We start from the raw sequence: 27,546 nt of genomic DNA, 5'->3' as shown, positions 1-27,546 counted from the left end.
GCTCTGGTGTATAATGCCATGCCATTTATCAGTGCATGTCAATTGTTAAGGCCGTGTGATTCTTTGAAATTGTGTGGTTATTCTCACAACAATTAACTGTTAAATATCTATTAAAACTAATACATGCTATACTATGTATGAGTTCTATTAAAACAGAGCATTTTTGAATTAATGTTTATTGGTCTAATTAAGACCAAGCTTAGTTTTCTAGATTAAAAAATGAAAAAAAGCCTCTTTTCAATTTAATACAAAAAAAAAAGAAGACTTTTCAATTTAATAGTGTGTTTGTTTTAGTGAGAGTAATTTTTAAAAAATGATTTTAAAAAATTTTACAAAACAATAAAAAATATTGTATGCAAAATTAACCAAACATAACAAAATAATAGTTTTTTTTCAAAAAACTAATTTATTTTTTAGAAATCATTTTTCAAAAATTATTTTTAATGAAACAAATAAACCCTAAATTAGCATTTCCTTCCAAGTGAAAAAAGACCACAAGTTTAATAGGAACGTTTGGTCGGTTCCATTGATTTGAAGGCGTAAAAGAATGTGACCGAAACAGTTCCTAGCTCCATCAGTCATCAGAAAAAAAAGAGCATAAATTCTGGATAACCAGATAATTTCTATTCGATAGCTTTTCCATCTGTTTAAGAACTGTACAATGCAATGTTTAAATAGCATCTCTAACCAGAGATGTTTAAAATCATTCACAAGAGCTGATATCAGCGACCACCTCGGACCTGTTAAGAAATTCAAAGATGCATATGCATAAAACCCTATATATATACACACACACATTCATGACGCTCTACTTGCATGAATTATTGTCAAAATGTAAGAAATAATATAAAACTAGATGATGGCCATGTGAACAGCTCTCAAATGGCCATAACAATCATCACTGCTACTAAAGAACTCTAAACAAACCCAGCAAACATGCCTCCCGCACTTACATTCGACATGGTTACACCCATCGATCTTCTCGATTGTATATCCACATACAGGGCAAGTTTTCACCTGCTCTTTTCCTTTGCACCACTCTTTCAAAGACAAATCGGGATCTTCCTTGAACTCTCGGTACTTCTCACATGACAGATATGGATGATATTCCAGATGACACCTGGTACAGGTCTCGGCATAACATGCTCCACAGACAAATGGCTCGCCGAAAGTCTCAGGACCAGCAACACGATAAACAGAGGGGCAATCAGGAGAAGGGCAAAACCGATAGGCACCCCCACTGGACACAACAAATGCACCCAATGAAGCTCTAAAGAGTTCCTCTAACTTCTCAGTTGACAACAGAGACTTTAAATCAGTAAGCAAAATGGGAGCTTTACAACCTTGCTGAGCACAGCATAATGGAAAACTATCCAAGTTTTTAATGGCGGACTCGCATTGCTTCAGCAAACATGAACGACAAAAGAAATGTGAACATCCTTCGAGCCGGTAGCCATCTTCTACTTCACATAAGCAAATGGGGCAGCTGACTTCACTATCAGATCTCACAGCTAAATCTCTGCCTGCCTCTGCAATCTGGAGCACGATTTCTTCTACCTTTTGCTTCATCTCTTTGTTACCGCAAATCGAAATAATATGATGTCGGGTGTTAAGTGTAAATTCAGCCCCAGGTATCTTCTCTTTGAGCCCATGAAGGTCTGGCCCAAATTTCTTAACCACTTCCTTCATCATATCAGGAGGCAGGCCCCGACCACGAAGTCGGACCTCAAGCTGCTTGCTTTCGTGGTAGGACAAAAGGGATTGCATCAATTTTTGCTGGGCTACTGCAGCATCATCTCGCGAGCCAAAGATTCTTATATTCAAACTATGCCGGTTAAAAAGTATGTAAGTTCTTGTCTCTCGTTGCAAAGATCTCATTAGATTGATGCCATCTCTAGAGATGAGGTGCTGCAGTATGGAAGGAGTGAGGCTGGCATGTTTCACGGTCCTACCATTCATTAGCTCTTCCAACGGCCGTCGCAACTCTGCCACGGTTTTGGTGGCATTGGCAGATATTCTCACCCGACAGGAACCATTTTCATTTGTCTCCAGGAAGCAATCTGCACCTGTAAATGATGTATTGGCAATTTCAGAAGAAAACATCTAAATTCCATAACCATTTTCAATATCAATAAAACAGCTTGGAGAAATAACTTTATCATCATTTTTTTGAGGATATTTTTTTTATATTTTACATGCTAAAGTTATCCTCGTAATCAGTTTTTTCTATTACCCAGCTGGTGCAAAACTAAGTGCAGTTTAAAATAGTTTAGAACCAGCATAACTGCATTAACATCCTATCCTAAAAGGTGATGTCAATCAAGTGTTACAGGTTTGAAACCCAAAGCACAATTGATATAACTGGAAAGAAATGGAAGGAAAAACAACTGATATAATAGGAAATTAGATGCAAAACAAGCAATTCATTTACAAGCAGAGGCATTCATACTATGTTAACCCAGACTTGGGCGCAAGTGCTAGAGATGTGAGTATGGCCAGATCTTTACATTTTCTGCATGTATTTGGAGGATCCTTGGAGGTTATATCTACATATTAAAAAGAGTTTCGGACACAGATACTTAAAAATGGGGAGTTGGAGTAACAAAGCATGCAAGACTGTATGAACATGCACAAAGGATGTAGCAATGGAAACAGAAAACTAAGAATAGTGCTATGCTAGTTCAAGTACCTTTTACATGTCTGAAGCTCGCTAGCAAAGAATCGAGCTGCTTCTTTATAACGGCATAGACAAAGGAGGAGCAGGATATAGAACTATGAAACAGTTGCTGGCATCTTATCTTCTGCCATGAAAGACATCCAGGTAAAACTTTACCCTCTAGCTGTTCTAAAGCTTTTGCAGCCTCCAAATGTAATCTTCCATCAAATGTGATCAATGCTTTCATGAAAGTCTCCTTTGGTTCAGGCTCAAAAACCTGAACCCAACAACAGTTTGTATAAGGATTTCCTTTAGGCATAAAGGGGGATATTTCCCTCCAGAGTGCCTCTTCACAAGCACCACATGTTGGATTTTCGACAGCATCTCCTCTCACGAGAAAAAAATCATGGATTTCCCGTTCTGTTGCTGAATGCAGTATATCCCTAACTTCAGCTTCAGAAAGCTCTTTATCAATTCCATATATAAGAACAGAATCATCACATTTCCTGCTAACTTCACAATTAACATATTTTCCTGCTATTACCAGACGACTTGAGAAATCATACAAAATGTTCTGAACATCAAGCCGGTCACATTTAACTATTCCAATCCCTTTACTGAGCCTACGAGGCCACGAAAGTTTTGCTTTGACAGGAGGGAAAGAGAACATCTTATGATCACCCCCAAAGGATGTCTGTGAAGGAAGAACCTTCAATGCAGAGCCGGAAAAGTCAACCCCATCCAGCTCAGAAGCTTTTCTGGCTGCATCAGGAGTCAGGAATATTATCTTGCCCCATTTTTCCTTGTCGTCAATTTCCTGTCCATTGGCTTGGGATTTATGGACAGAACAAATACCACCATTCGAATGTTTCTCGAAGAACATCAACAGCTCCTTATCATCGATGGCATTAAGATTGGAATGGAAAACGTCCACAGCCAAATATCTTTTATCAACTTCAAGATGCTTAATCTCAGCTCCTGCTCCAAAAAGTGCCATAGATGGTGAGGCACTCCGCCCATGAAACAAAGGTTTCTCCATACATTCATTATGCAACCATTTCTTTTCACATTCCAGCACATCAGTTACAAAATCCAGAACCTTCTGCATGTCCACTGATGAGGCAAACAGCAAAATCTCATTCTGGTCAACATTAACTTCAACTCCAATCCGTTCATCCTTACAAATAGTCTTAATCCGTGATGAAAGAGATCGAATATTATGATTGGATTTCCCACAGAATTTTTTTAATAGAGTATTACCAAAACCAGTCAATGCCTTCACTTGCAACTTCCGGCTTTCCATCTGAGAGGCATCAAACAAGGGAGGTGGGTCCAGAGTGGCCAAAGATTCATAATCGAAAGTGGTTACACAGACCAAATACTGCTTAGTTACAGATAAGAGTTCACTGAAAACAACCCAACTTGGCTTCTGACCAAATATCAGCAACGAACATGAAGGATGCAGCTGAACATATTGTCCGGTTAATGCCACTTCATAACCAAGTTGATCATGTCCGCAATACATGGCTACATTTTCAGCCAGGGAGGAAAGTATAATCGCCTTTAATGTTTTATCACGCTCAGTAGACTTATGAGGATCCCATATTAAGTAACTTGGAATAATAACAGCAAGTTCCTTTTTTAGGCAAATTTCTAATTCAGTTACGGTATCTTGGCATCTGCGCATTGATTTAGCATTTATGCTGTTTTCCCAGCACCATTTATTTTTCCTGTCAGAAGGGAGAGCTTCCCATTCCTTGTACACAGAGAGCAGAGTAAAGAGATCACCATTTTGGTGGCAAAATTGCACCTTAAGACAATCAGCTTTGACTTTATCATCATCATTTCCCACCCTGCAAAATATGCTACTGGCATTTGCCATAACAGCAGCAAGAACAAGGCCTTCCCTACGCAGGCCACAATGAAAGCAACTGATAATCAATTTACCAAGACGAGGCTCAATCCCCAATTTTACCAAGTACCGTCCTTCATCAGTTAATTCAAAAACACCATTCTTTTCCACAATGGCTCCCAACTGAATAAGATTCCTAGTTGCTGAATCAATGGCTTTAGAACTAGGTGCATCAACAAAATCAAAAGTCTGAATATTCTTGATTCCCAAAGCAAGGATCCTCAAAACTGCAATACCAAGATGAACTCTACGAATCTCAGGCTCCTGATTAGAAGTCATCAACTCAAAATCATTTTCTGTGTATAGTCTGTAGCATCTTCCTGGTTCAGTCCTCCCAGCACGACCAGCCCGTTGATTAGCAGAACTCTGGCTGATCCAGCACACTTCTAGAACATTCATCCCAGTGCCGGGTTCAAATTTACTCTCCTTGACCATACCAGAATCAATCACATACTTGACCCCAGGAATTGTAAGTGATGTCTCTGCAATATTTGTTGCAAAAACAATTTTTCTCTTCCCAGGGTAGTTCTGGAAAACATGACACTGCTCTTCAAAGGATAGCTTTCCATGCAATGGTAAAACAATGGCATTTGGAGCTTCAAAATGATCGCAAGCCCATTCTACTTCCATCTGGGAAGTCAAAAAGGCGAGAATATTCCCTTCTTTCTCTGTTTTGTGAATCTCAGCAGCCATCCTCAAGACATCAGAAACGTATGTCGCAACCATACCAGAACCAGAAGTTCCCTCAGTTGCACAAGGAACATACTTAATATCAACAGGAAAGTTTCTACCCTCCAAATGAAAGATTCCACACCCAAAAAAGTAGTCTGACAGTTGATTGGCATTAGCTGTTGCAGACATTATTACAAGCCTTAAATCAAATCTTCGGCCAAGTAAATCTTTAACCAATGCCAAAAGAAGATCAGTGTTCAAACTTCTTTCATGGGCCTCATCAATGATGATGCAAGAAATGCCGGACAAATTCTTATCCTTCATATAATGCTGCAGTAAACAGTGGTCAGTCATATATATCACCTTTGAATCAAACTGCTGAGAGGATGAAAATGTTGGATAACAAATGACTGAGTTATCACTGTAGCACCCAGTGCTTTCTTCTCTAACTCTTTTTGCTAATGAGATGGCAGCAATCTTTCGTGGCTGAGTACATACAATTGACTCATTTGCAGCAATTCCTGAATCAGAAAGAAACTGAACCAGCTGGGTGCTCTTTCCTGAACCAGTCTCTCCAATCAACACCATTACCTGGGCATTGAATAGTTGTTGGAGAAAATCAAAGGAAAATATCTACATTATAATAAGATATAAACAACAAAAAAACATAGGAACAAAATAAATAGAAATCTAATGAGAATATCCTAAAAATCTGGCAGTTATTATCTCATATTGCATGGGGAGATAAATGAATCTTTTTTTTATAACACCTAGGATTTTTTAAATGTGGCCGCAATTTTAGAGGCTGCTTCCTACTTGCTCATTTCATCCTATGATAAGTTTTCAACCTTCTTAGTATCTAAATATTTTGCATCCATTTTCCATCTCCAAATACCATCCGAAATCCTAATTCCAGCAATTGAACCGAAGCTCATGCAATTCTCTGGAAACTACCCTATGTGTCATGTAATTAGTATTGAGTTCCTAAATAATTTCATCAAATACAAGTTTAGAATCCAAACAGTAGCAGAAATCTAAAAGTTCCAGAGAATGGTCAAAATATACAGTCAATGTAAAGAAAATAACCCTATGTTGAATTTCACATGGCAAGAATATAAACTTACTTAAAAAGGTTTTACACTTTGTTGCACTTAAACTACATTATAATTAGAATTAAGCACCAAGAAAGATAGGGAAAAAATGAATACAAATGAGCAAAGAGAATATCCTAAAAATCTTGCAGTTATTTTCTACTACCGCATGGGAAGTTAAATGACTCTTTTTGTGTGTGTGTGCACGTGAGAGATTGATGACACCATGAATTTGTTAAGCCTCACTGCCAATTTAGCTGCTGATTCCTACTGGCTCATTAGTGGCTCTTACCCAGTGTTTTCAACCTTTATGATATCTCAATATTTTGTATCCACTTCCTAGCTCTAAATACCATCTCAAATCCTAATCCCAGCACTTGAACTGCCTGCTCGTGCAACTGTCCATAGACTATCCTATATGTCATCTAATTAGTATTGAATTCCTCACTAATTTCACTAAACACAAGGATATTATCCAATACGGTAGCAGAAATCTTAAAAGTCCAGAAGAGAATTTATAGTGTTACATGTTCATCTAACTATAAATATGGAAGTCAACGCCGAATCATAAGTTAACATCTTTAGGTATAACCTTCTCTATTTTCAATTAATTAACACATGACATAAATGAACACAAAATAATATACAGACAATGTTAAGAAAATAATCGTTTGTTGAGTTTCACATGCTTTTTCAAGTCTTTGAACTCTAATTACACTGTCAAATTATAAGGTGATAATCCTTTAAAAGAACACATCTCGTGCATATATGATGATGGAATTTTTATCTCCAAACCAGCTTTCACATTCTTAAATTGCATCACTAAGGTTTTACAATATATAGGATGATAATCCAAACCTATCTACCAAAACAGAAAAATGGAGGAGAAATAAATGATTACCTGTTGACCATGTATTCTAGTAAGAATTTCTTGCCTATAAGCATAAATAGGCAAACCAACTTCCAACCTTCTACATTCCCTCAAAATCAGTTGATGGATTAGCTTCCAATCAAGCTCTCCTTCAACCCTGTAAACCTTCACACCTTCATCCCCTTCCTCATTCCCAATTTCCCAAGTTTCCAAGCACCTCAACAAGCTGCTCATCCCTCCCTTAAACTCCTTCAACCGCTTCGAAATCGTAGACCTTTCCGCCTTTAAAGCTTTTTTCTTGTCATCCAACTCATAAAACATTCCCAGCGAATATTTCCTCTTACCCATTTGTCCAACCAAGTCAGCGATCTCATCGGATTTTTCATTGATTTTTTCCTGCCACTTCCTAACCAGTGCCCCTTCCATCAATCCCGTTATATGGCTCGAGAAAAGGGTTTTAAGGTTTTGATTGAGCTCCACCGTGTCAGAAGGCACGATGACGTTGGAAATAAGCTTGGGAGTATAATGGATGGACCCATCAAGGCGGGAACGCCATAAATGGATAATTGAAGAGAGGGTTTTGCTCCATTCTTGGAAAATTAGCGTAGCGGCGATTTTACCAGTGGTGTAAATGTGAGAGTTTTGGGGGGATGGGTCGAGTTGGGAAATAAGAGTTTGGAGGTCGTCCGGTTTGGAAGGAGAGGATGAGAAGTCATGGACGAGTTGAATTATGAAGTTTGGGCAGTGAAGGGCGTTGGAGTTGACGGAACCATCAGTGGTGGATGCTGGCGGCGGAAAACGGCGGCGGTAGTATTTTTTGTTGACAGTCTGAAAATTGGGTACACAACGGAAATTGTTTTGGTAGCTAGATTGTTGGTGCTGGCGGTGGGGGTACGGTTTATGGCCACCCGGCGGCGGCGGGTGACGGTGGTTGGAGGATGAAGAGAAGTTCTTCATGGCATAGAGAAAACAGAACAAAATCTAGAAATTTCAGCTGTTTTTATTTTATTATTTCAGTTTTTATGGAAGTTGAAGCAGAGAAGAAGAAAGTGAGTCACTGAGTGAGCGAGCAAGCATGTAGAAGACAAAAAATAAAAAGAAGAGGAAAATAGAAAAAGCAGTGTTCTTTTTAAATTTCTCTCTCTCTATATATTTAAAAATTAGGGTTTAAGACATTTCAATTTCTAGAAAATGAAATTTGAGGGAGTTAGGATTCCTGTTAAACATAGTAGTCGTATTGGTCAAGGAAGTATTATTTTACGAGTTAATTTCGATGTATTAATACTATATTAGATTCGTGTCATATGTTATGGAAAATATATGTAATAAATATATTACTCAAAATTGATATAAAAATTTAGATATTATTAAGAATTATAATTAGTTGAAATTTAGGAAATTAAGAGATTATTTTTCTTGTATAATTTCATTTATATATATATTTTTCTAGGTTTGAGGATAAATGATGAAAAATACAATATGATTTTTTCTCTTTTTTTTTTTACTTTCACAATAGTAGTTACTCTCTTATTTTCTTTTCTTGTTTTCTCTTTCTTTCTCAAATTAACATAGTATTAAAACCACCTAAATCTCATCGCTCCTACCATTAAAATACCTAGTCTTAGCCAACCCTTCAATCAAGACCCTATCACTAGAATCTACACGTGTGAGCCATACATGCCACCACACTGAGAGTGTGTAGGGCCTCATCCAACTACCATTTGTTGCTGCGAGTCTTTTTGGAGTGTCACCCGGCCTTGGCCAACTTCATTGGTGCTATCATTGCTCATTTTCGTTAATGTTTGATTTTTCTCTCTTCGTTTTCTACTATAGATCCTTCAAGTTCTATGAAATCAATCTTTTCTTCAATTCTAGCCATTACTACTATCAAACTTCAAGGAAATGATAATTATATTTCTTGGGTCACATTGGTTGAATTATGGTTTATAGACCAAGGGTATAAAGATCATCTAGAGATAGAGGCCTAAAATATTGATGAGAAAGATAAAGAGGCGTGGATTAAGATTGATGTACAATTATGCAGTTTATTATGGCATTCTCTCGAGTTGAAATTGTTCACTTTATTTTAGTCGTATAAACCTATTATAAAGTGTGGAATAAGGCTAAAACGTTATATACTAATGGTGTTCAACGTATATACAAAGTGGAGACAGATCTGGTTCATCTATAGCAAAATCAACAGGATATGGTTAGTTATTTGGGACAAGTGGAGACCTTGAAAAATGAATTTAATTGTCTCATGCTTATCTTTGAAAAGTTTCTGATCAGTATAATAATGGGACAAGTTTTTTTATAGTGTTAGCCTTTATTGAACTTAGAGTTTATTTGGCTCAAGTTCGGGATCAAATTATTTCCACTCTAGTGATTCCTACACTTAATGTAACACTCTGATTAATTTATCCCTGTTTATGTAAATATTTGACACAACTATGTATCTATTTCAGTGGTTAAGTGTTCTGGGTTTGTGTGAGAGGTCTTGAGTTCAATTTTCACCTTAGAAATTTTTGTTATTTTTCTAATTCTAGCCTTACCCTTGTTAAGTGGGTTTATATTACATTGTTTGTTAATCCATATCAAAATAAGTTTGCTGGTTCGAGTGGTAAGGGAGTTGGTGTGTTAGAGGTCCTGTGTTTGAATCCTTGCGCGAACGAGGATGATATTTTTGCTCAGTTGATAGAGTTTTGGTGGAATTGAAAGTCTGAGAAGGTTAAGTTAGTGGGGTAGTGGAAGAAAATCTGGGGACTTGTGGTCATATCTGCTTATTTTATTTTATTTTTATTTTTTTCCCCAAAATCTCTTCATCTTTTTCATGACGTTCATTTTTCGTTCTCTACAATTCTATTCCCTTTTATTTTTCAATTCTATCATCATTCTTTAACTCTTGTCATTGCTTTTGGAACCTCGGTGCTCCTCACTCGGTTAAGGTAAGAAAGGTTACGTCTGTTGGGTTTCGTTTTCCTATAATGTGGGTGTTTTCTTTTTGAAGGCATTGGTGTAATCATGTGATCTAATTCTTTTCTGTGATTATTTTGATGTAGGAGAGGACGTGGTAAGATTTGTTCAGGCGATCTAAACCGTGTTAGTATTTGTTCTTGTCACTAGTAAGTTTCATACCTTATTTCGAGATTTTGTGTTGTCTCATAAATTGGGTACTAAGTGGTCATTGGATTACTGTTTCTTAAGTTTCAGAGGGCTAGGGGTTGCTTTTACTGCGAAAATGTACCAGGTGTGTACCAAAACGCAGAAAAATGAGTTTCGGCAAAAGTTGGAAAACTGTTTTGTTGAAGCCACACGGGCGTGTGGTCACCCGTGTGGTTGGCCGTGTACGAGACACGACCATGTGGTCGATAAAGGTATGCCATGTGTAAGACACGATTGTGTGGTGGTGTGAGTGTGGCCGCGTGGGCCACACAGGCTAGGCCAAGTTGGGCGTGTGGGCCCACACAGGCGTATGGGTTTTGGGCCAGGTCGTGTGGGCCATACGGGTGAGGCCAATTTGGGCGTGTGGGCCCACACGGACATGTGGGCCATATTTCTAAAATTTTCCCTAGGGTCGCATGGGTTGCTCCAATCGACTGTAGGGTCGATAAGGGCTAATTAAACCCTATTTTGTATGCTATTATATTCTGATAGACTGATCTGAGTAGGATGCTAAATGTATGCTTGACTGAACTACTATATGTATGTCTATTATCTGTATATAAGCATGTTGAACATGTTTAATCTGTTATATCTGAATCTAATTTTTGCATCTGTTATTGGGGATGGAATTTGTATATGAGAAAGAAGTGTTCTGTGTGGCAATCATTGCCTATACTCTGGCAGCTTGGCTGCACATTATCTGACTTGTGTCGTATTGACACAATATTGGCACGAATATTGATCTTCGTTCTAGGTATCATCATTGAGAGTTAAGGAGGTGGATGTTCATAAGACTGCATTTACGACTCGTTATGGGCATTAAGAGTTTTTAGTTATGCCTTTTGGCTCCGGCTGCCTTCATGGATCTGATAAACTGAGTCTTTTAGCCATATTTTGATCAGTTTGTCGTGGTCTTCATCGACGATATACTGGTGTACTCTAAGACGGAGAATGAACATGATGAGCATCTTAGAGTAGTGCTCCAGATTCTCCGTGAAAAACAGCTCTACGCTAAGTTGAGCAAGTGTGAATTCTGGTTACGTAAGGTAACTTTTCTAGGGCACGTGGTTTCTACTGAGGGGATTCGAGTTGATCCTAAGAAGATTGAGGCTGTGCTTGATTGGAAACAACCTAGGAATGTATATGAAATCCTTAGTTTTCTGGGTCTGGCAGGTTATTATCGGCGGTTTGTCAAGAGATTCTCTCTGATTGCAACTCCTTTGACTAAGCTGTTGCGCAAAGGTGTTCTTTTTGTCTGGACTGATGCGCAGCAATTGGGCTTCGAGAATGATGCAGCCTAAATCTGGAAAAGAGTTTGTGGTGTACAATGATGCATCGCACGTCAATTTGGGATGTGTATTAATGCAAGATAGAAAAGTTGTGGCTTATGCATCCCGTCAGCTTAAGGGACATGAAAGGAATTATCCGACGCATGATCCCGAGTTAGTTGTTATGGTTTTTGCGTTGAAAATCTAGAGGCACTATTTGTATGGTGAGAGGTGTATTATCTACACTGATCACAAGAGCCTCAAGTACCTTCTTACTCAGAAGGAATTGAATCTTAGGCAGCGTCGATGGATTGAGCTACTCAAAGATGATGACTGCATGATAGAGTATCATCTTGGTAAGGCTAACGAGGTGGCTGATGCTCTAAGTCGTAGAACGATGTTCGCTCGTCTCAGTTTGTTTGATGATAGGAGTCTATTAGCCGAGTTGCAAGTTAAGCTAACATGGATTGATCAGATTCAAGATAAACAGTCAGGGGATGAGTTTCTGGGTTTGTGATTTCGTCAGATTGAGAGTGGTAGTACTTCGGATTTTGTGCTTAATAATGATGGTGTTCTATGCTTTCGAGGTCAGCTCCGTGTGCCGAATGATTCTAATTTGAGACAGTCGATTCTAAGGGAGGCACATAGTAGCCCTTATGCTATGCATCCCGGTGGTAATAAGATATATCGTGAACTTAATGAGTTGTACTGGTGGTTGGGTTTGAAGCGTGAGGTTACAGATTTCGTTGCTCGTTGTCTGACATGTCAGCAAGTTAAAGCTGAGCATCAGTTGCCTTCAGGTTTGCTACAGTCCGTTAAGATTCCTTTATGGAACTGGAAACGAGTGACGATGGACTTTGTTAGTGGGTTGCCCTTGACACCCATTAAGAAGGATTATGTTTGGGTTATCGTAGATCGAATGACCAAGTCTGTTCATTTTATTCTGGTTCAGACAGATTATTCTCTGCAGAAGTTAACGAAGCTCTATATCTCCAAGATAGTTAGAATGCATGGGGTTTCGATTTTGATTATTTCTGATAGAGATCCTTGCTTCACTTCTCGATTCTAGAAGAAATTGCACGAGGCACTGGGTTCGAGATTGAACTTCAGTACTGCGTTTCATCCTCAGACTGATGGTCAATCTGAGATGGTGGTTCAGATACTGGAAAATATGCTTCGGAATTGTGTTATTGATTTTTGAGGTAGTTAGGAGATTATCTGCCGCTAGCTGAGTTCGCCTACAATAATAGTTTCTAGGCTCGCATTCAAATGGCACCTTAGGAGACTTTGTATAGTCGTAAGTCTCGTACTCCGCTATGTTGGACTGAGTTGTGTGAGCGTCGGGTTTTAGGTCCTGACTTGGTTTCTAAAACTGAAAATAAGGTTAAACTGATTCGGGATCGTCTAAAGGCAGTTTCTGATAGACAGAAGTCTTATGCGGATCTGAAGAAGAGAGATATTGAGTACTCTGTGGGGGACTTCCTGTTTCTTAAGGTTTCTCCGTGAAAGAAAGTTTTGAGATTCGGTCGTAAGGGCAAGTTGAGCCTTAGGTTCATTAGGCCGTATCAAATTCTAAAGCGTGTGGGACCGGTTACTTATCAGATGGAGCTACCTCTAAAGTTGGACTGTATCCACGATGTGTTTTACGTCTTGATGTTGAGGTGATATTAGTCTGACCAATCTCACATTGTCTCTGTTGAGGAGATCGAGGTTAGGCTAGATTTAACTTTTGAGGAGGAACCGATTTAGATCCTAGATCGTGATATTAAGGTTCTGAGGAGGAAGTCTATTCATTTAGTGAAGGTTTTGTGGTGGAATCATGGTATTGAGGAGGCCACATGGGAACTTGAGGACTCGATGCCTCAGCAGTATCCTCATCTGTTCTGATCAGGTAAATTTTAAGGTTGAAATTTCTTTTAGGTTATCCCTATTTCTGTAAATATTTGACACAACTGTATATCTACTTTAGTGGTTAAGTGTTCTGGATATGTGTGTGAGGTCTTGGGTTCAATTCTCACCTTGGCAGTTTTTGTTATTTTTCTAATTCTAACCTTACCCTTGTTAAGTGGGTTTATATTAAATTGTCTATTAATCTATATCATAATGACCTACTGGTTTGAGTGGTAAGGGAGTTGGTGTGTTAGAGGTCCTATGTTCGAATCCCTGCATGAGCGAGGATGATATTTTTGCTTAGTTATGTGATAAAGTTTCGGTGGAACTGAAAGTCAGAGGAGGTTGAGTTAGTGGGTTAGTGGAGAAAATTTAGGGACTTGTGGTCATATCTGTTTATTTTATTTTATTTTTATTTTCTTTCCCTAAAATCTCTCCATCTTTTTTTAACATTCCTTTTCCCTTCTCTACAATTCTGTTCCTTTTTGTTTTTCAATTCTTTCATCACTCTTTAACTTTTGTCGTTGCTTTTGGAACCTCGTTGCTCCTCGCTTGGTTAAGGTAAGAAGGGTTGCGTCTGTTAGGTTTTGTTTTCTATAAGGTGGATGTTCCTTTTGTGATGGCGCTGGTGTAATCGTGTAATCTGATTCTTTTCTACGATTATTTTGGTGTGGGAGAGAGCGTTGAACTGTAAGATTCATTCAGGCGATCTAAACCGTGTTAGTATCTGTTCTTATCAGCGATAACGTGCGTTATTTTGGAATTTTGTGTTGTCTCATAAATTGGTTACTAAATGGTAATTGGATTACTATTTCTTAAGTTTTGGAAGGCTCGGTGTTGCTTTTACTGTGAAAACGTACCAGGTGTGTACCCGAAATGCAAAAAAATGAGTTTCGAAAGAAGTCAAAAAACTATTCTGTCGACACCATACGGGCGTGTGGTCACCTGTGTGGTTGGCCGTGTGCAAGACACGACCGTGTGGTTGACGAAGGCATGGCCATGTACAAGACACGACCTTTTGGTGGTGTGAGTGTGGCCGTGTGAGCCACATGGGCTAGGCCAAGTTAGGCGTATGGGCTACATAGACATGCCACAAGGGCGTGTGGGTTTTGGGCTAGGCCATGTGGGCGACACGGGTGAGGCCAATTTGGGCGTGTAGGCCTACACGGGCATGTGGACCATATTTTTGAAATTTTCCCTAGGGTCGGACGGGTCGCTCCGATTGACTGTGGGTCTACTCTAGGGTCGGTAAGGGCTAATTAAACCATATTTTGTATGCTATGATATTCTGATAGACTGATCTGGGTAGGATACTAAATGTATGCTTGACAAAATTACTATATGTATGTCTGTTATTTGTATATAAGCATGTTGAGCATGTTTAATCTGTTATATCTGAATATGATTTCTGTATCTGTTATTGGAGATGGGATTTGTATGTGAAAAGGAAGTGTTTTATATGGCGATCATCGCCTATACTCTGGCAGCTTGGCTTCACATTATCTGACTTGTGTTGTATTGGCACGATATGGTGTGTAGGGATGGATGAGTATTTTTAACCCCACATGGTGTGTTGGGATAGATAGAGTTGGTGTGTAGAGGATGGGGGTAGAATTCTGTATATTCTAATCTGTATATCTGATTCTGATAACTGTATCTGAAATGGGCATGAGCCCGAATTCGTATTTGATTGTTTATGAGTTTTTTGTATGTTTGCATGCTTAATTCATCTAGGTTACACACTGAGTTTACGAAAACTTACATTTGTTTGTCTATTTTGTCCAGGTAATCCACAGACTTAGGTGGATCGGTGCGACAGAGACTCAGCGGTGACCACTCCTCCGTAAACTGTTAAAACTTGCTTATTTATGGTTTTATTTAAGATTTGGTTTTCAACTTAAATTTTATAATTCATAGGACTTTCTGGACTGTATGGACTTTTAACTGTGGGTTTTGGTTTCGCTACTCGATAATTTGCATACTTCAACAAAATGTTTTTCTATAAAAAAATGACGGTTTTACGCAAACAAGGTTTTTTTTAAAAACTTGACTGCATTTTCAAACTATAATAGTTTTAAGGCTTCCGCTGTAATAAGTTTTTGGCAAGTGAAGTAACTAATTGGTGTTTTCAGTAAAGAATAAATGCATGTAAAATATGAAATGTTAATGATTTGACGAGACAACTCCGTTTTCAGAAAACCATTCTTTGTGACATCTCCGGATTTGGCCATAACATCTAGGCCGGGTTTAGGGTGTTACACTTGAAGATGTGTTTACTCACCTCTTTCGCACCTCTAACAAAATCGAGACTAAGCCATATGTGCTTGCCATCCAAAATTCAAATCCATTAAAAGATAATCGAAATGGAAGAGGGAAAATTTCTAAAATTCATTATACGCATTGTGACAAAGGAGCTCACATACGCGATACTTGTTGGGTTCTCTAAGGATGACCTTCTTATCAAAATCAAAATTATCGACCTTTTGCTCACATTAATCAGTCTTAAGGAAATGGTTTACTCCCTTTACCATCTACATAGAGAGCCAAGTCTGTTAATTTGATGGGAGTCAATTATGATGAGTACCTATAGTACCAAACATTGAAACTATAATATTCTTATTCCTTCAAAGCTTCGGTTGCACAACCCAATAATTCCTTTGCTTGCCTAACAAAGTCTTCCTCGAATGGCCCTTGGATATTTGACTCAGGTGCTTTAGATCACATGTCTAGTAATAAACACATTTTCTCTACCCTTTCTTCCCTGCTTACTTCTTCTACAGTCACATTAGCCAATGGTACTCAAATTGTTATTAAAGGAGTTGGAGAAATCTATCCTCTTCTATCCATTCCATTAAAATCAGTATTATATGCTCCAGAATGTCCATACAATTTAATCTTTAATAGTAAACTTTCTTACCAATTAAATTATAAAGCCATTTTTTATTCCCATTATGTGCTTGAGTAGGATCGAAGTATAGGAAGATGATTGATGAAGGGTGTGAGTTACATGGATTATATTACCTCTCTTGTGTTGCTCCAATCGTTTTGTATTCCAATAACTTTGTTGATCTTCTTCACTATCACTTAGGCCATCCTAGTCTCTATAAACTCAAAAGAATGGTTAATGGTTTTTCTAAGCTCTCTTATTTAGAATGTGAGTCTTGTAAATTTGAAGTTACTAGAGATTTCCTAAACACACTTAATATTGGATCTGGTGCCCTAAGTATAGTATTTTCATCTATGTATACTTGTAATTTTTTTCAAATAGATTGGTTTAATAAAATTATTCATGGATAACATTAATACCCTTTGCATATTATCCCCAATGGCTTTTGCATGCAAAGCAAAATGGAAGCAAATATTAGCTCACTGGTAATCTAATATTTAACTAATACTAAGCAATATTATGTGGTTAAATCATAATACGGAAAGACAACTTCTGTTAGTAGACAAACTTTTTTAGACCATAAAGAAATTTTCTCAATCGACAGACTAACCTAGACTCCCTCTAAGCAACAAAATCAGGTGGTTGCTCTATATCAAATCACCATGAAGAAAAGAATTCTTGATATCAAGCTGATGAATAATCCAGTGATTCAACGCATCTAGAGATATTAGGAGTTGAACTGAGACGATATTAGTAACTGGAAAGAAAGTTTCCTCATAATTGAGATCGAGAACTTGTGCAAATCCTTGGGCAACTAATCGTGCTTTTAGGTGATTTATGTAACACCCCTCGCCCGTATCCAACGCCGGAATAGGGTTCGAGGTGCTACCTAACTTAAACTTAATCAATCTTAGGAAATCAGGACATAAAAATCTTGATCAAGTTAAAAAGTTTCGTTTCATAAGCAATATGTACCTTAAATGGGCTTACAAGGCCTAAAACGTACATTCAAGATGGTTCGGGACCAAACCGAGAACTTAAGAAGAACATGGAAAACTTTGTGCTTTAAGGCTCCATACGCCCGTGTGGGTAAAGACCATGTGGCCACACATGCCTATGTGGCTTGGGACACACCCGTGCTCTCAGCCTGTGTGCAAATCTGACTTAAGAACATGACCATGGCACACGCCCGTGTGACCTACCCGTGTACAACACTGACTAAAAAGTTTAAGTGCAGGGGAAGCACGACCAAAACACATGCCTATGGGAGTGAGCCGTGTGTCACACACGGCCTAGACACACGCCCGTGTGTCATGCCTATGTGGACAAAAAGGAGGCCGTTTCCAAGCCATTTTGTCACCCAATTTACACAACGTACACAAGATCATTTCAATATACAAATTTCTCCACAGTAGACACCAATTCATCCATAGAAAGAACATTATATGCATTTATGAAAATGAAAAATAGCCATTATTCTAGGCTTGATACAAAATGAAGGGCTTTGACTTAAGCCAAAATACATAACCAATTTCTCATTTAAATTAACATCCTAGTCTAGCCCTATACATGCCATACTCAAAAGAATATTTGTACTATACAAAGTGCTTCGATTGATAGTGTGATCGATATCTCCGACTTCAAAGAATCCTTGAGCTAATTAAGCGGCGCTGAAAGAAAAGGGGAAAGAAAATAGAGTAAGCATAAAGCTTAGTAAGTTGCATATAAATAAATATACAACAACAATTTTACCATTAGTCATCATACTCATAGCTCAAAGGTAAGCATAAACTTGACTTACTTATTACCGTCTACTAAAATCACATTTTCTAATTTGAACTCATTACTCATGCATACCAAATAGGTACCTATATCACTTAGAACATTATTATACTTTCCTTGTTAAGTCACTTTCATAACCTTTAAAGTTAAACCTTTCAGAAAACTACCAGATATTCTATAAGCCTCGAACATGGGATAAGTTGCCGATGCCATGTCCCAGACATCGTCTTACACTAGCTATCATCATCGAGGCTGATGCCATGTCCTAGATATCATCTTACACTAGCTATCATCATCGAGGCCGATGCCATGTCCCAGACGTGGTCTTATACTAGCTCTCGTATATACGTGCTGATGCATGTTCCAGACATGTCTTACACTAGCACAACTCTTAGCCGATGTGTGTCCCAGACACGTATTACACTGGCTATCATCGTCAAGGCCGATACATGTCCCAGACTTGTCTTACACTGGCACTCATCTCTGTGCCGATGCCATGTCCCAGACATGGTCTTATACTGGAACTCATAATGTGGCCGATGCATGTCCCAGACATGTCTTACACTGGCACATAAGAAATCTGAACGTTATGGCATGAATATCCGGTTTGTTTCCTAGGGTCTCAACTAGACCATTCCACTATCTCAATCATTAATATACAATCTTAGTTCAAAATCTAGCAATTCATACTATATCAATTCAATGAAAATTCGAATACATACATTAACAATGTAGTCGTATTATTTACATACAACTTACCTTGATTTTACAAATTATGCTTAATTAGTCTGTTTAGTCGGATTGCTTGGCTTTGCCCTGGTCTAAGTTCAGTTTTGGTAAATCTTGATCTATAATAACAAAATGCACTCATTTAGTCACTAATTACAATTACGCAATCATAAATTCACTTCTTTGGAAAAATGACCATTTTGCCCCTAAACTTTGGCAAAATGACCATTTTACCCCTATGCTCGAAAATCGATTTTTATCGAATTTCTTCGTATTTAAATCCTAGTTAAACTCTTTTTACTGCTATAGCAATCCCAAAATATCACTATTTCACACTCATATCACCTATTTTGCAACTTACATAAAATAGTCCCTTTTGGTGTTTTCATGCTAATACCTTTCACAAAAGTTGTTTATGTCACAACTAGGACTGATATTCTTCCATAAAAACTTAGTAAACATCACAAATAATTTCATGGAAAAGCCCTAAACTCTCAATCATTTTTCAAAATAGACCCCTCATTTGAATGCTTATGCTTCAAGTGTCTCAAAAGTGCAAAAATTATTAACTAGAGACATAGGAATCACTTACTTGTTGAGGTAATATGTTGCTGAAATTTCAAAGCTTCAAAAACCCCTCTTTTGCTGATATTTTTGGTGGGGACAAGACATGGAGAAGAAGAAAATAATAGATAGCCTTTCTAGGCATTATTTTATCACCAACTCATGACATTATTCACATAAACTTTGACTATTTGACCAATTTTGCTTCCTATGGCCGGCCACCTTGCTTCTAGGGGTCCAATTACTCTTTAAAATCCCATAATTTTAGTTCTCTAGCTATTTAACACATTTGGGTACTAAAAGCAACTTTTAACTTTTATGCGATTTAGTCCCTTTTAGCAATTGGGCTCACAAACGTTAAAATTGGCTCACCAAATTTTTCATGCACTATTATAATCATGTTACAACCTCATAATTGTAATAAAATAAATTTTCTAACTTCAGATTTGTGATCCTGAGACCACTGTTCTGACTAGACCCTAAATCGGGTTGTTACAATTTATCTGGCCATCGGAACCATTCGCCTAAACTCTTTCTTATATTTTATCAAACATTGATACTTAGGAAGTGAATGGAAAATTGTGTAACAACAAGATGACACAAATCTCTACCATTTGAGTATTATTTTCTCATAAAAAAGTAAGCACTAAAGCATGATTGTAAATGAAATTTGTAGCTTTTTGAGCTTTTTGAAAAGTTTGATCAATGATAGGAAAGTTGTAACACCCTTTACTTGACCCGATCGTCGGGTTCGAGCTACAGGTTGCCACATTCATTACCGGAGCAACTTCAGACAAATATATATATACCATAAAACCATTTACACATGCAACTAAGTGTAATTTACATTTATACTATGCTACATAATTTATTCTGGGTCACACACGAGCTTACAAAAGCCATTTTGCTAACTTGAGGTTGAATTAGGACCAAATTGTGAAGTTTTCAAAATTTTGGGCTGATGCTGCAACATCATACTTTCCACGTCACAACATCGTCAACTCATTGAGTTATATCGCCACCTTTAGCATCTTAATGCCACAACCCCACTCACTATTGACCTATGTAGCGATGTTGGGAATTCATGGTCGTGACATTGCCTCTGTTTTGGCAACGTAATACTTTGGTACGATTTTCATGCTTTTAAGCAAACACCTAAATGCTTTCATACATCTTTCTATTGGATTTTGTGCCCTAAGTGTAGTATACTCATTTGTACACTTGTATTTTTTCGAACAAATTTGTTAATAAAATTATTCATGAATTACATTAATACCTTTTATATATTATCCTCACGTGATTTTTGTATGTAAAGGAAAATAGAAGCAGATATTAGCTCATTGGTTGTCTAATATTTAACTAATACCAAGCGATATTATGTGATCGAATCATAACACGAAAAGACCACTTATATTAGTAGACGAACCTAAACATATCCTTAGTTTAACTAGAAATGAGCAAATCGATTGAAAGACTAATATGTCATCTATCTAGTCCAATTTAAGAGATGTTTTATCTTGAGCATCAGAGCAAATGATTCTTGGAAGATAGGCATAGATGTGACTGACTAGATTGATAGTACATTGAATAGAACCCAAGTAGAATAGATCTTGAATAAACTTATGAATTTATTCACTTCTAATGTTCATAGTGTGACATACCTTAATCCTGAGTGGATGATAGACTATGTATGTGTGGCTCGTATACTTCGACGTAAGTAAAGACTAAGTTTGAATAGATAATGAACCAAAAGCTGGTGCGTTGGATATATGACTTTTGCAGTATGTAGCAGCATTCACAATAGTGGAATTCATAGCCCAAGACATGGGTAAATGGTATCCTTTCATTGGCATTATACGATAGATGAAAAGTAAACGTGGTCATGGGTCGTTCGTCTTTATGATGAATGACTTGATTACTATTTGATAGTAATTGACTTTTCATGAAGGAAGGTGTAATGGTTACCATGAGAGGAAATAGGATCATATTGGAAGAGTAGATTTATCATAAAGAGACTAAGGTTATTCTTTAAGGGTAACACATTTATGAAAAGGTCATTGGATTAACACTTATTGAGTTGCTTTAGTAATGGTATGATATTAGGGAGAGCTCAGTTAGGGTGAGCAAAATTCAAATTGACTCAAAAAAACTTCGAATTTTAAATTATTTGAGTCAAATCAATTTTTTTTTTCAAATTTCAAATTCGAGTCGAGTTGAATTTTTGAATTTGAAAAACTTGAATAAACTGAATACCTAACTACCCCCACCCCAACCCCCTTGGTCTACCCCACTAACACTTTACCCCTTTTTCTCTTCAAAATGTTTTACTTTCCTTCCCTCTTTTTACCCCAAAATCAAAATCCCCCACAAATTTTTTATTCCCCCTTTACCCCTAAAAATATTTACTTTCCCTCCCCCTTTACCCTTAAAAATCAAAATCCCCCAAAAAATCTTTTATTTCTCCTTTTTACCCTCAAAAATCAAAATCCTCCATTCATCTTCATTAATTTTTTCTATTTGTTCACTAGTTTACTTCAATTTTTCTTTGTATGATCATGTTTAAAAACTTTAAAGAAAAATATTTTCAAAAAATATTACATAAAAATAAAAAAAACACCAAAGTCATTTTTTTAATTTAACTCGAACAAATATATTCGATTCAATTCGATTCAAATTCCATCTCACTTGATTCAATTTCAGAAAATTTCAAATCGAGTTAGGATGATAAAAGAAAATTTCATCAACTTGATTAACTCGAAATTTTTTCATTCGATTTGATCGAGTGCTCCCTCTAAGCTCAGTCATGAAACTATAGTAGAATGACTTTGTGACTAAATGAGTTTATAATTAATAGGCAAAAGACTGGAACTTAATTATGAATCATTTGAGTCCTAATCACATATGTCTAATCAGTCCCTCTGCTAGGTCGTTGAATCTAGAATTGAATTGCATGTTGAATCAAATGAATAGAAAATAGATAGAAATGGTAAAGTTGGAGAAATGAGAAACATTAAGAAATGAATATGATTTTCTCACTAAATGGAAATAACCCTGAAAAATTAGTTTATGTTTCTTCGAATTAGTAATTAATTGATATTCGAAAATGGAATTAATTTAATTAGTCAAAGTGAATCCATTGAATGTAGAAATATTAAATATATTTTCTTATAGATTCTTTTATGGTAAAGTTATCATGATTTTAACAAAATTAGAATCGAGTTGAGAAAATTATTTAGAAAATTAATTAATTTAAATTATTTTATGATGTTTATATTGGAAAATAGAAAAACATGTATTAGATTGAATTGAATTATAAAGTGCATGGTTAAAAATCAAGGAAACACTTATAATTGGACCCTATATGGGAGAGGCTCGAAACCCCATCATAATACATATGAGGGGAAGCACATCTGATCTGTCACAATTCATTGTGGCAAATTAAGCTCTTTTCATTACTTAATGAGCTCGTATTCAAGTAATTTGTTACTTTTCATTCAGTTTATGAACTTAGTTACTTTTATCTTTGAATTCAATAAAACGAGCAATTTAATGTGTTTTATGACCTATTAGGCCAATCTAGGCCTAATGAAGGATTAATGTGTTAATTGAGTGTGCAGGACATCTCGTTGAAATAAAAAATGAATTGCATGTTGAATCAAATGAATAGAAATGATAAAAGTTAAATAAATGAGTTATATTCGGAAATGTATGTGGTTTCTCACTAAGTATAGAAATAAATATAAAATTAATTTAAGTTTTTCAAATTATTATTTAATTAATTGAAGTTCAAAATGGAATTAAATTTATTGGTCATTGTGAATCTGTTGAATGTAGAAACTAAATATATTTTCTAATAGATTCTTTTACACTGAAATTGTCATGATTTTAACGGAATTAGAACTGGGTTGTGAATATTATTAATTTGGAAAATTTAAATTATTTAAATTAATTTAATAAATAGTGTCTATTTTGAGAAATAGAAAAACATTTACTAGGTTGAATTAAATTATAAATGTTGGATTAAAAGTTCAGGAAGCACATATAATTGGACCCAATACAGGAGAGACCCAAATACCCATCATAATAAATATAAGGAGAGGCATACCTTATTAGCCCTTCTCTCCTAGTTCAACTAGGGGATTGAATTTTCTATTAAATAGGCATTAAATGCATTCTACTAATTCAACTAGGGTTTCACTTTCTCTCCCTATAAATAGATGACACTAGTAGGACTAAAAATACAATAAGTTACACACAACTTTGAAATATTGTTATTTTGGTCGAAATAGTAATAAATTATTTCTAAGAATAAGTTCTATTTTTCGAAAATAAAAATTCTACTGATTTCTATAAGAAAGATTTGTTTTTCTATTGAAAGTAAGAAAATTATTTCTAGTTTTGTATTTGATTTATAATTATTCGAGTCTACACTCAAAGCAGCTTGTGGTACGATAATAATGGAGAAGACCATTCAGTTGAAAGAAGAAAACATCTAGAACCCGTCTAGCTCAAAGCACAAGTATTACTTTGGGAAAAATTTTATTGTTATAAATATCACAAATTAGCTTGGTTTTCAAAATTTTATTTTTTCGTTGTGTAAAAAAAAACCGTTTTCGAATTGAATTTTTTAAAACAATTGGTATTAGAACCAAGTTGTGCTATGTTTATAGCATAAAATGATACCAAAATTTTCTCTCTTTTTCATGTTTGGTTAAATTTCATAAGTGATGTGTGCACTGGGGCTTGTAAAACTGTAATTAATTATAACAATTGAAGTGTGGTATTGCAAATACTAAAATATATGAACTTTTTTAGCACCTTTTAAGCACTAATTCATGTAGTTTCTAAGTAATTTTTGTCAACTTTTATACTTTTATTATAAAATAATTAATTTGAACTTAATTTATAAAAAATTTGATTTTTAGTTATTTTTATAATAATTTTGCATAATTTGGGTTATTTTTGACAGTTTTGTATAAAAGGTGAAAAATCAGCTCAACAGTCACATTGAAAGAATTAGATGAGACACCTTTGGAGCTCAAGATGATGAATTAATAGCCATGAGGATTTAAATTTATACTTTTGGACTCTCGTGAAGTAGTTGGTCCAATTAAATTTTTATTGACGAAAAATGGACAACATGAAGTAGAGAAAAGGGCCTGAATTGAGCAAATAAAGAGGGATGATGGACAAGCTCAAGAGAGCAGCCTAAGTCGTTCCATCTTGTTGACCAAATAAGCTAAACTTAGCTGATTTTAACACTTACAAAAAACCCTTAAACTCTCTTTAATTTCCATTCAAACCCCTCTCCTTTTCATTCAATTAATTTCTAGGCACAAGCTAAAAATAGCAAGTTCATTCAAACACTCCTCCCACCTAGCATGGCTGGCCATATGAAGGGTGATTCCATGCTATTTTTAGCTAATTTGAGCTGCCAAATTCAAGTATAAATAACCCCTTCACTTTCTCATTCAACACAACTCTTATCTTTCATTCATCTCTACTCCACTTCTCTTTCACTCTCTTGTCTTTCCATTTCGTGTCTTTCTTCACTTTGCCTATTTCCCCTCTTGAAAAAGAGCTAGCCTACCCCTTGGAGAAGCAAAAATCAAGCATTAGTGAAGGCCTTTGATTGACAAAGCGAGCAGAGAAGAAGAGGAGTGCACTAGTTTGGCTTTAGAAAATCACTGAGTTTTTTTCTAGTTCCCTTCTCTTTATCTTTTTCAGTTTATTCCTGTTAAATATGACTCTTATTTTCAGCCAAATTTGAAAAATAATCTTTCAGTTAAACTTTGTTTACTTGTTTCAATCAAACACTGATTAGTTTAGATTATTTTATTATTATTTGATCTATGAATTTAGCCTATAAATAGGCTCTTTTACAACCTTAGAAAATATACCCATTAGAGATTAGACCTCATAACACATTTAGAGAATTTTGTGTTTACGTTTTGTGAGTTCTTTGTTTTCGGGTTTTTGGGGTTTAGTTTTTATCTCCATCTTTTGTACTCTTCGTTCTTTTGTCATTATAGTAAAATTATCTTTACCCGTGGTTTTTTATCCTCTTTGGAGGGGTTTTTCCACGTTAAATTTGTGCGTTCAATTTCTCAATTTATTCCACAATTTTCTTGTTCGTTGCTTAACCGGGTTAAAATCCTAACAATTCCATTATTATAAATATGAATACTTGTTATGCTGATGTTCCCAATTTAATTAAAATGACCTAAATCTCATTCGTGTAAGACTAATTGCATTTTGTCCACTTAAATTGTTAAAATCAAGTTTGTGTTGTTATAGGCTTTGGTAGTTTGTTCAATTAAATAAAATCATGCCTATGTTACACTTGTATTATAATTGTAAGGTAACAAATGAATTAATTATTAATTAGATTGAAATTATAATTAATTGACATAGTATTTAATTGGTGCATGTTTAATCTTCTAAGGTAGCTGAGGGTTAAATTTAGCAGATATATTAAACAATGTAATCGCCTTGCATAACTGATAAGATTGTTGTGATTTTAATATAGAAATATATTTAATTCACTCTGTCTTATACTTTCTTATGAAAATTGATTGATTACTCTAGCATAGGAATATGTTTTGAAAGATTGATTAATTTAATAAGCTTGTATGTTAAGAAAATACCAATTTGCCATGAAATTATTCGTAACAACATGAACATAGTTTTAATAATTCTAAGTTAAAGAATAAAATTGATCTAACACATTTATCTCATATTAATTAAAACCGTTTTTAGAAATTGTGCATTTGGAATTTATTTTCTTAGTTAATCATTTAGTTAATTTTTAGTTTTTCTATCACATCTTTTAAATCAACATATTTTTTTCCACCATCAAGTTGCTTAAACTTGCATTAAATACTTGCTTGTACAGTCCTTATGGGTACGATAACTCGACATACTTGTCACTTTATTACTTGATACGATTGTGTACACTTACACATTTTCGTCGTTCCAAGTTTTTGGCGCCGTTGTTGGGGACTATTTTAAAAGACATTATTTGTGAAATTATTAATTTTGCATTTTGGTCTATTTTCTGTTTAATTTTAATTCTATTATTTTTTGTGACTGTTTCAGGTGTTTATGAGTATTGATTGAATTATCGACTTACTCCTCGTAGAGCCTGAAATAGAATGAACTATCAGATAAAGGAGAAGACAAACAAATCAAAGAATGACCGAAGAGATGAATTTTAAAAATCGAGACCAAGGAAATGGAACAAATCATGTTGAAAATCATATCCTTATTACTGATGATAAGAATAGAGCTCTAAGACAGTATGTCGTGCCATTGTTTTATAAGCTTAATCAGGGTATTAGGAGACCCAAGATCAAGGCACAACAATTTAAGCTGAAGCCAGTCATGTTTCAAATGCTTCAGATAGTGGGTCAGTTTAGTGGAATGCCTACTGAAGATCCTCACCTTCACCACAGATAATTTATGGAGGTGAGTGATTCCTTTAAATTAGTCGAAGTACCAGAAGATGTGCTAAGAATAAATGTAACACCCCTAACTCGTATCTGTTTCCAAAATAGGGATATGAGGCATTATCGATCAATTTCAGCATATAACATACATTTATCATTCATGAACACATTATCATATAAACATTAATCAAACATAATCACATTGTCCCTTATAAAGCTCTACGAGATCTTAAAACATGCTTAAAAGAGGTTCGGGACTAAAGCGATAACATTTAAAAACTTTAGGAAACTTAGAAAATTTTCATGCATATAGGGTTCACACGCTCGTGTGAACAGCAGACAGCCACCAGATATCCCCATGTCACAGACCATATGAAAACAGGGTATACATATTGACTTGCACCACACGACCGATAACACGCCCGTGTGCCATGGCCGTGGGAAAACTGAAGGGTTATTGACCTGGGTCACACGGCTAGCGACTCGCTCATGTGCCAGACTGTGTGCCACACACGGCCAATAGACACACCTGTGTGTTTAGATCGTGTCAAACCTGTAGGGTATACTGACGTAAATTCGAAGGGTACCTCAGGGGACACACGACCGTGTAGCAT

General features: G+C 36.1%; 1 protein-coding gene across 1 annotated transcript; it reads right to left on the bottom strand.

Annotated features, from left to right (window-relative positions):
• Positions 1 to 602: 602 nt before the first annotated feature.
• LOC121208253 (ATP-dependent RNA helicase DEAH11, chloroplastic) lies at positions 603 to 8,418 on the bottom strand. The gene is made up of 3 exons (XM_041078796.1): positions 7,233 to 8,418; positions 2,690 to 5,831; positions 603 to 2,066 (listed from the first exon to the last, which is right to left on the bottom strand). Exons 1-3 carry the CDS (start codon positions 8,157 to 8,159, stop codon positions 853 to 855), a joined length of 5,283 nt encoding a protein of 1,760 aa, XP_040934730.1. The 5' UTR covers positions 8,160 to 8,418; the 3' UTR covers positions 603 to 852.
• Positions 8,419 to 27,546: the final 19,128 nt, after the last annotated feature.

The sequence above is a fragment of the Gossypium hirsutum genome, chromosome A10 (assembly GCF_007990345.1).
Source record: "Gossypium hirsutum isolate 1008001.06 chromosome A10, Gossypium_hirsutum_v2.1, whole genome shotgun sequence".
Taxonomy (NCBI): domain Eukaryota; kingdom Viridiplantae; phylum Streptophyta; class Magnoliopsida; order Malvales; family Malvaceae; genus Gossypium; species Gossypium hirsutum.
Note: the sequence above shows the minus strand (reverse complement) of the source record. Positions and strands in the feature narration are given on the sequence as shown.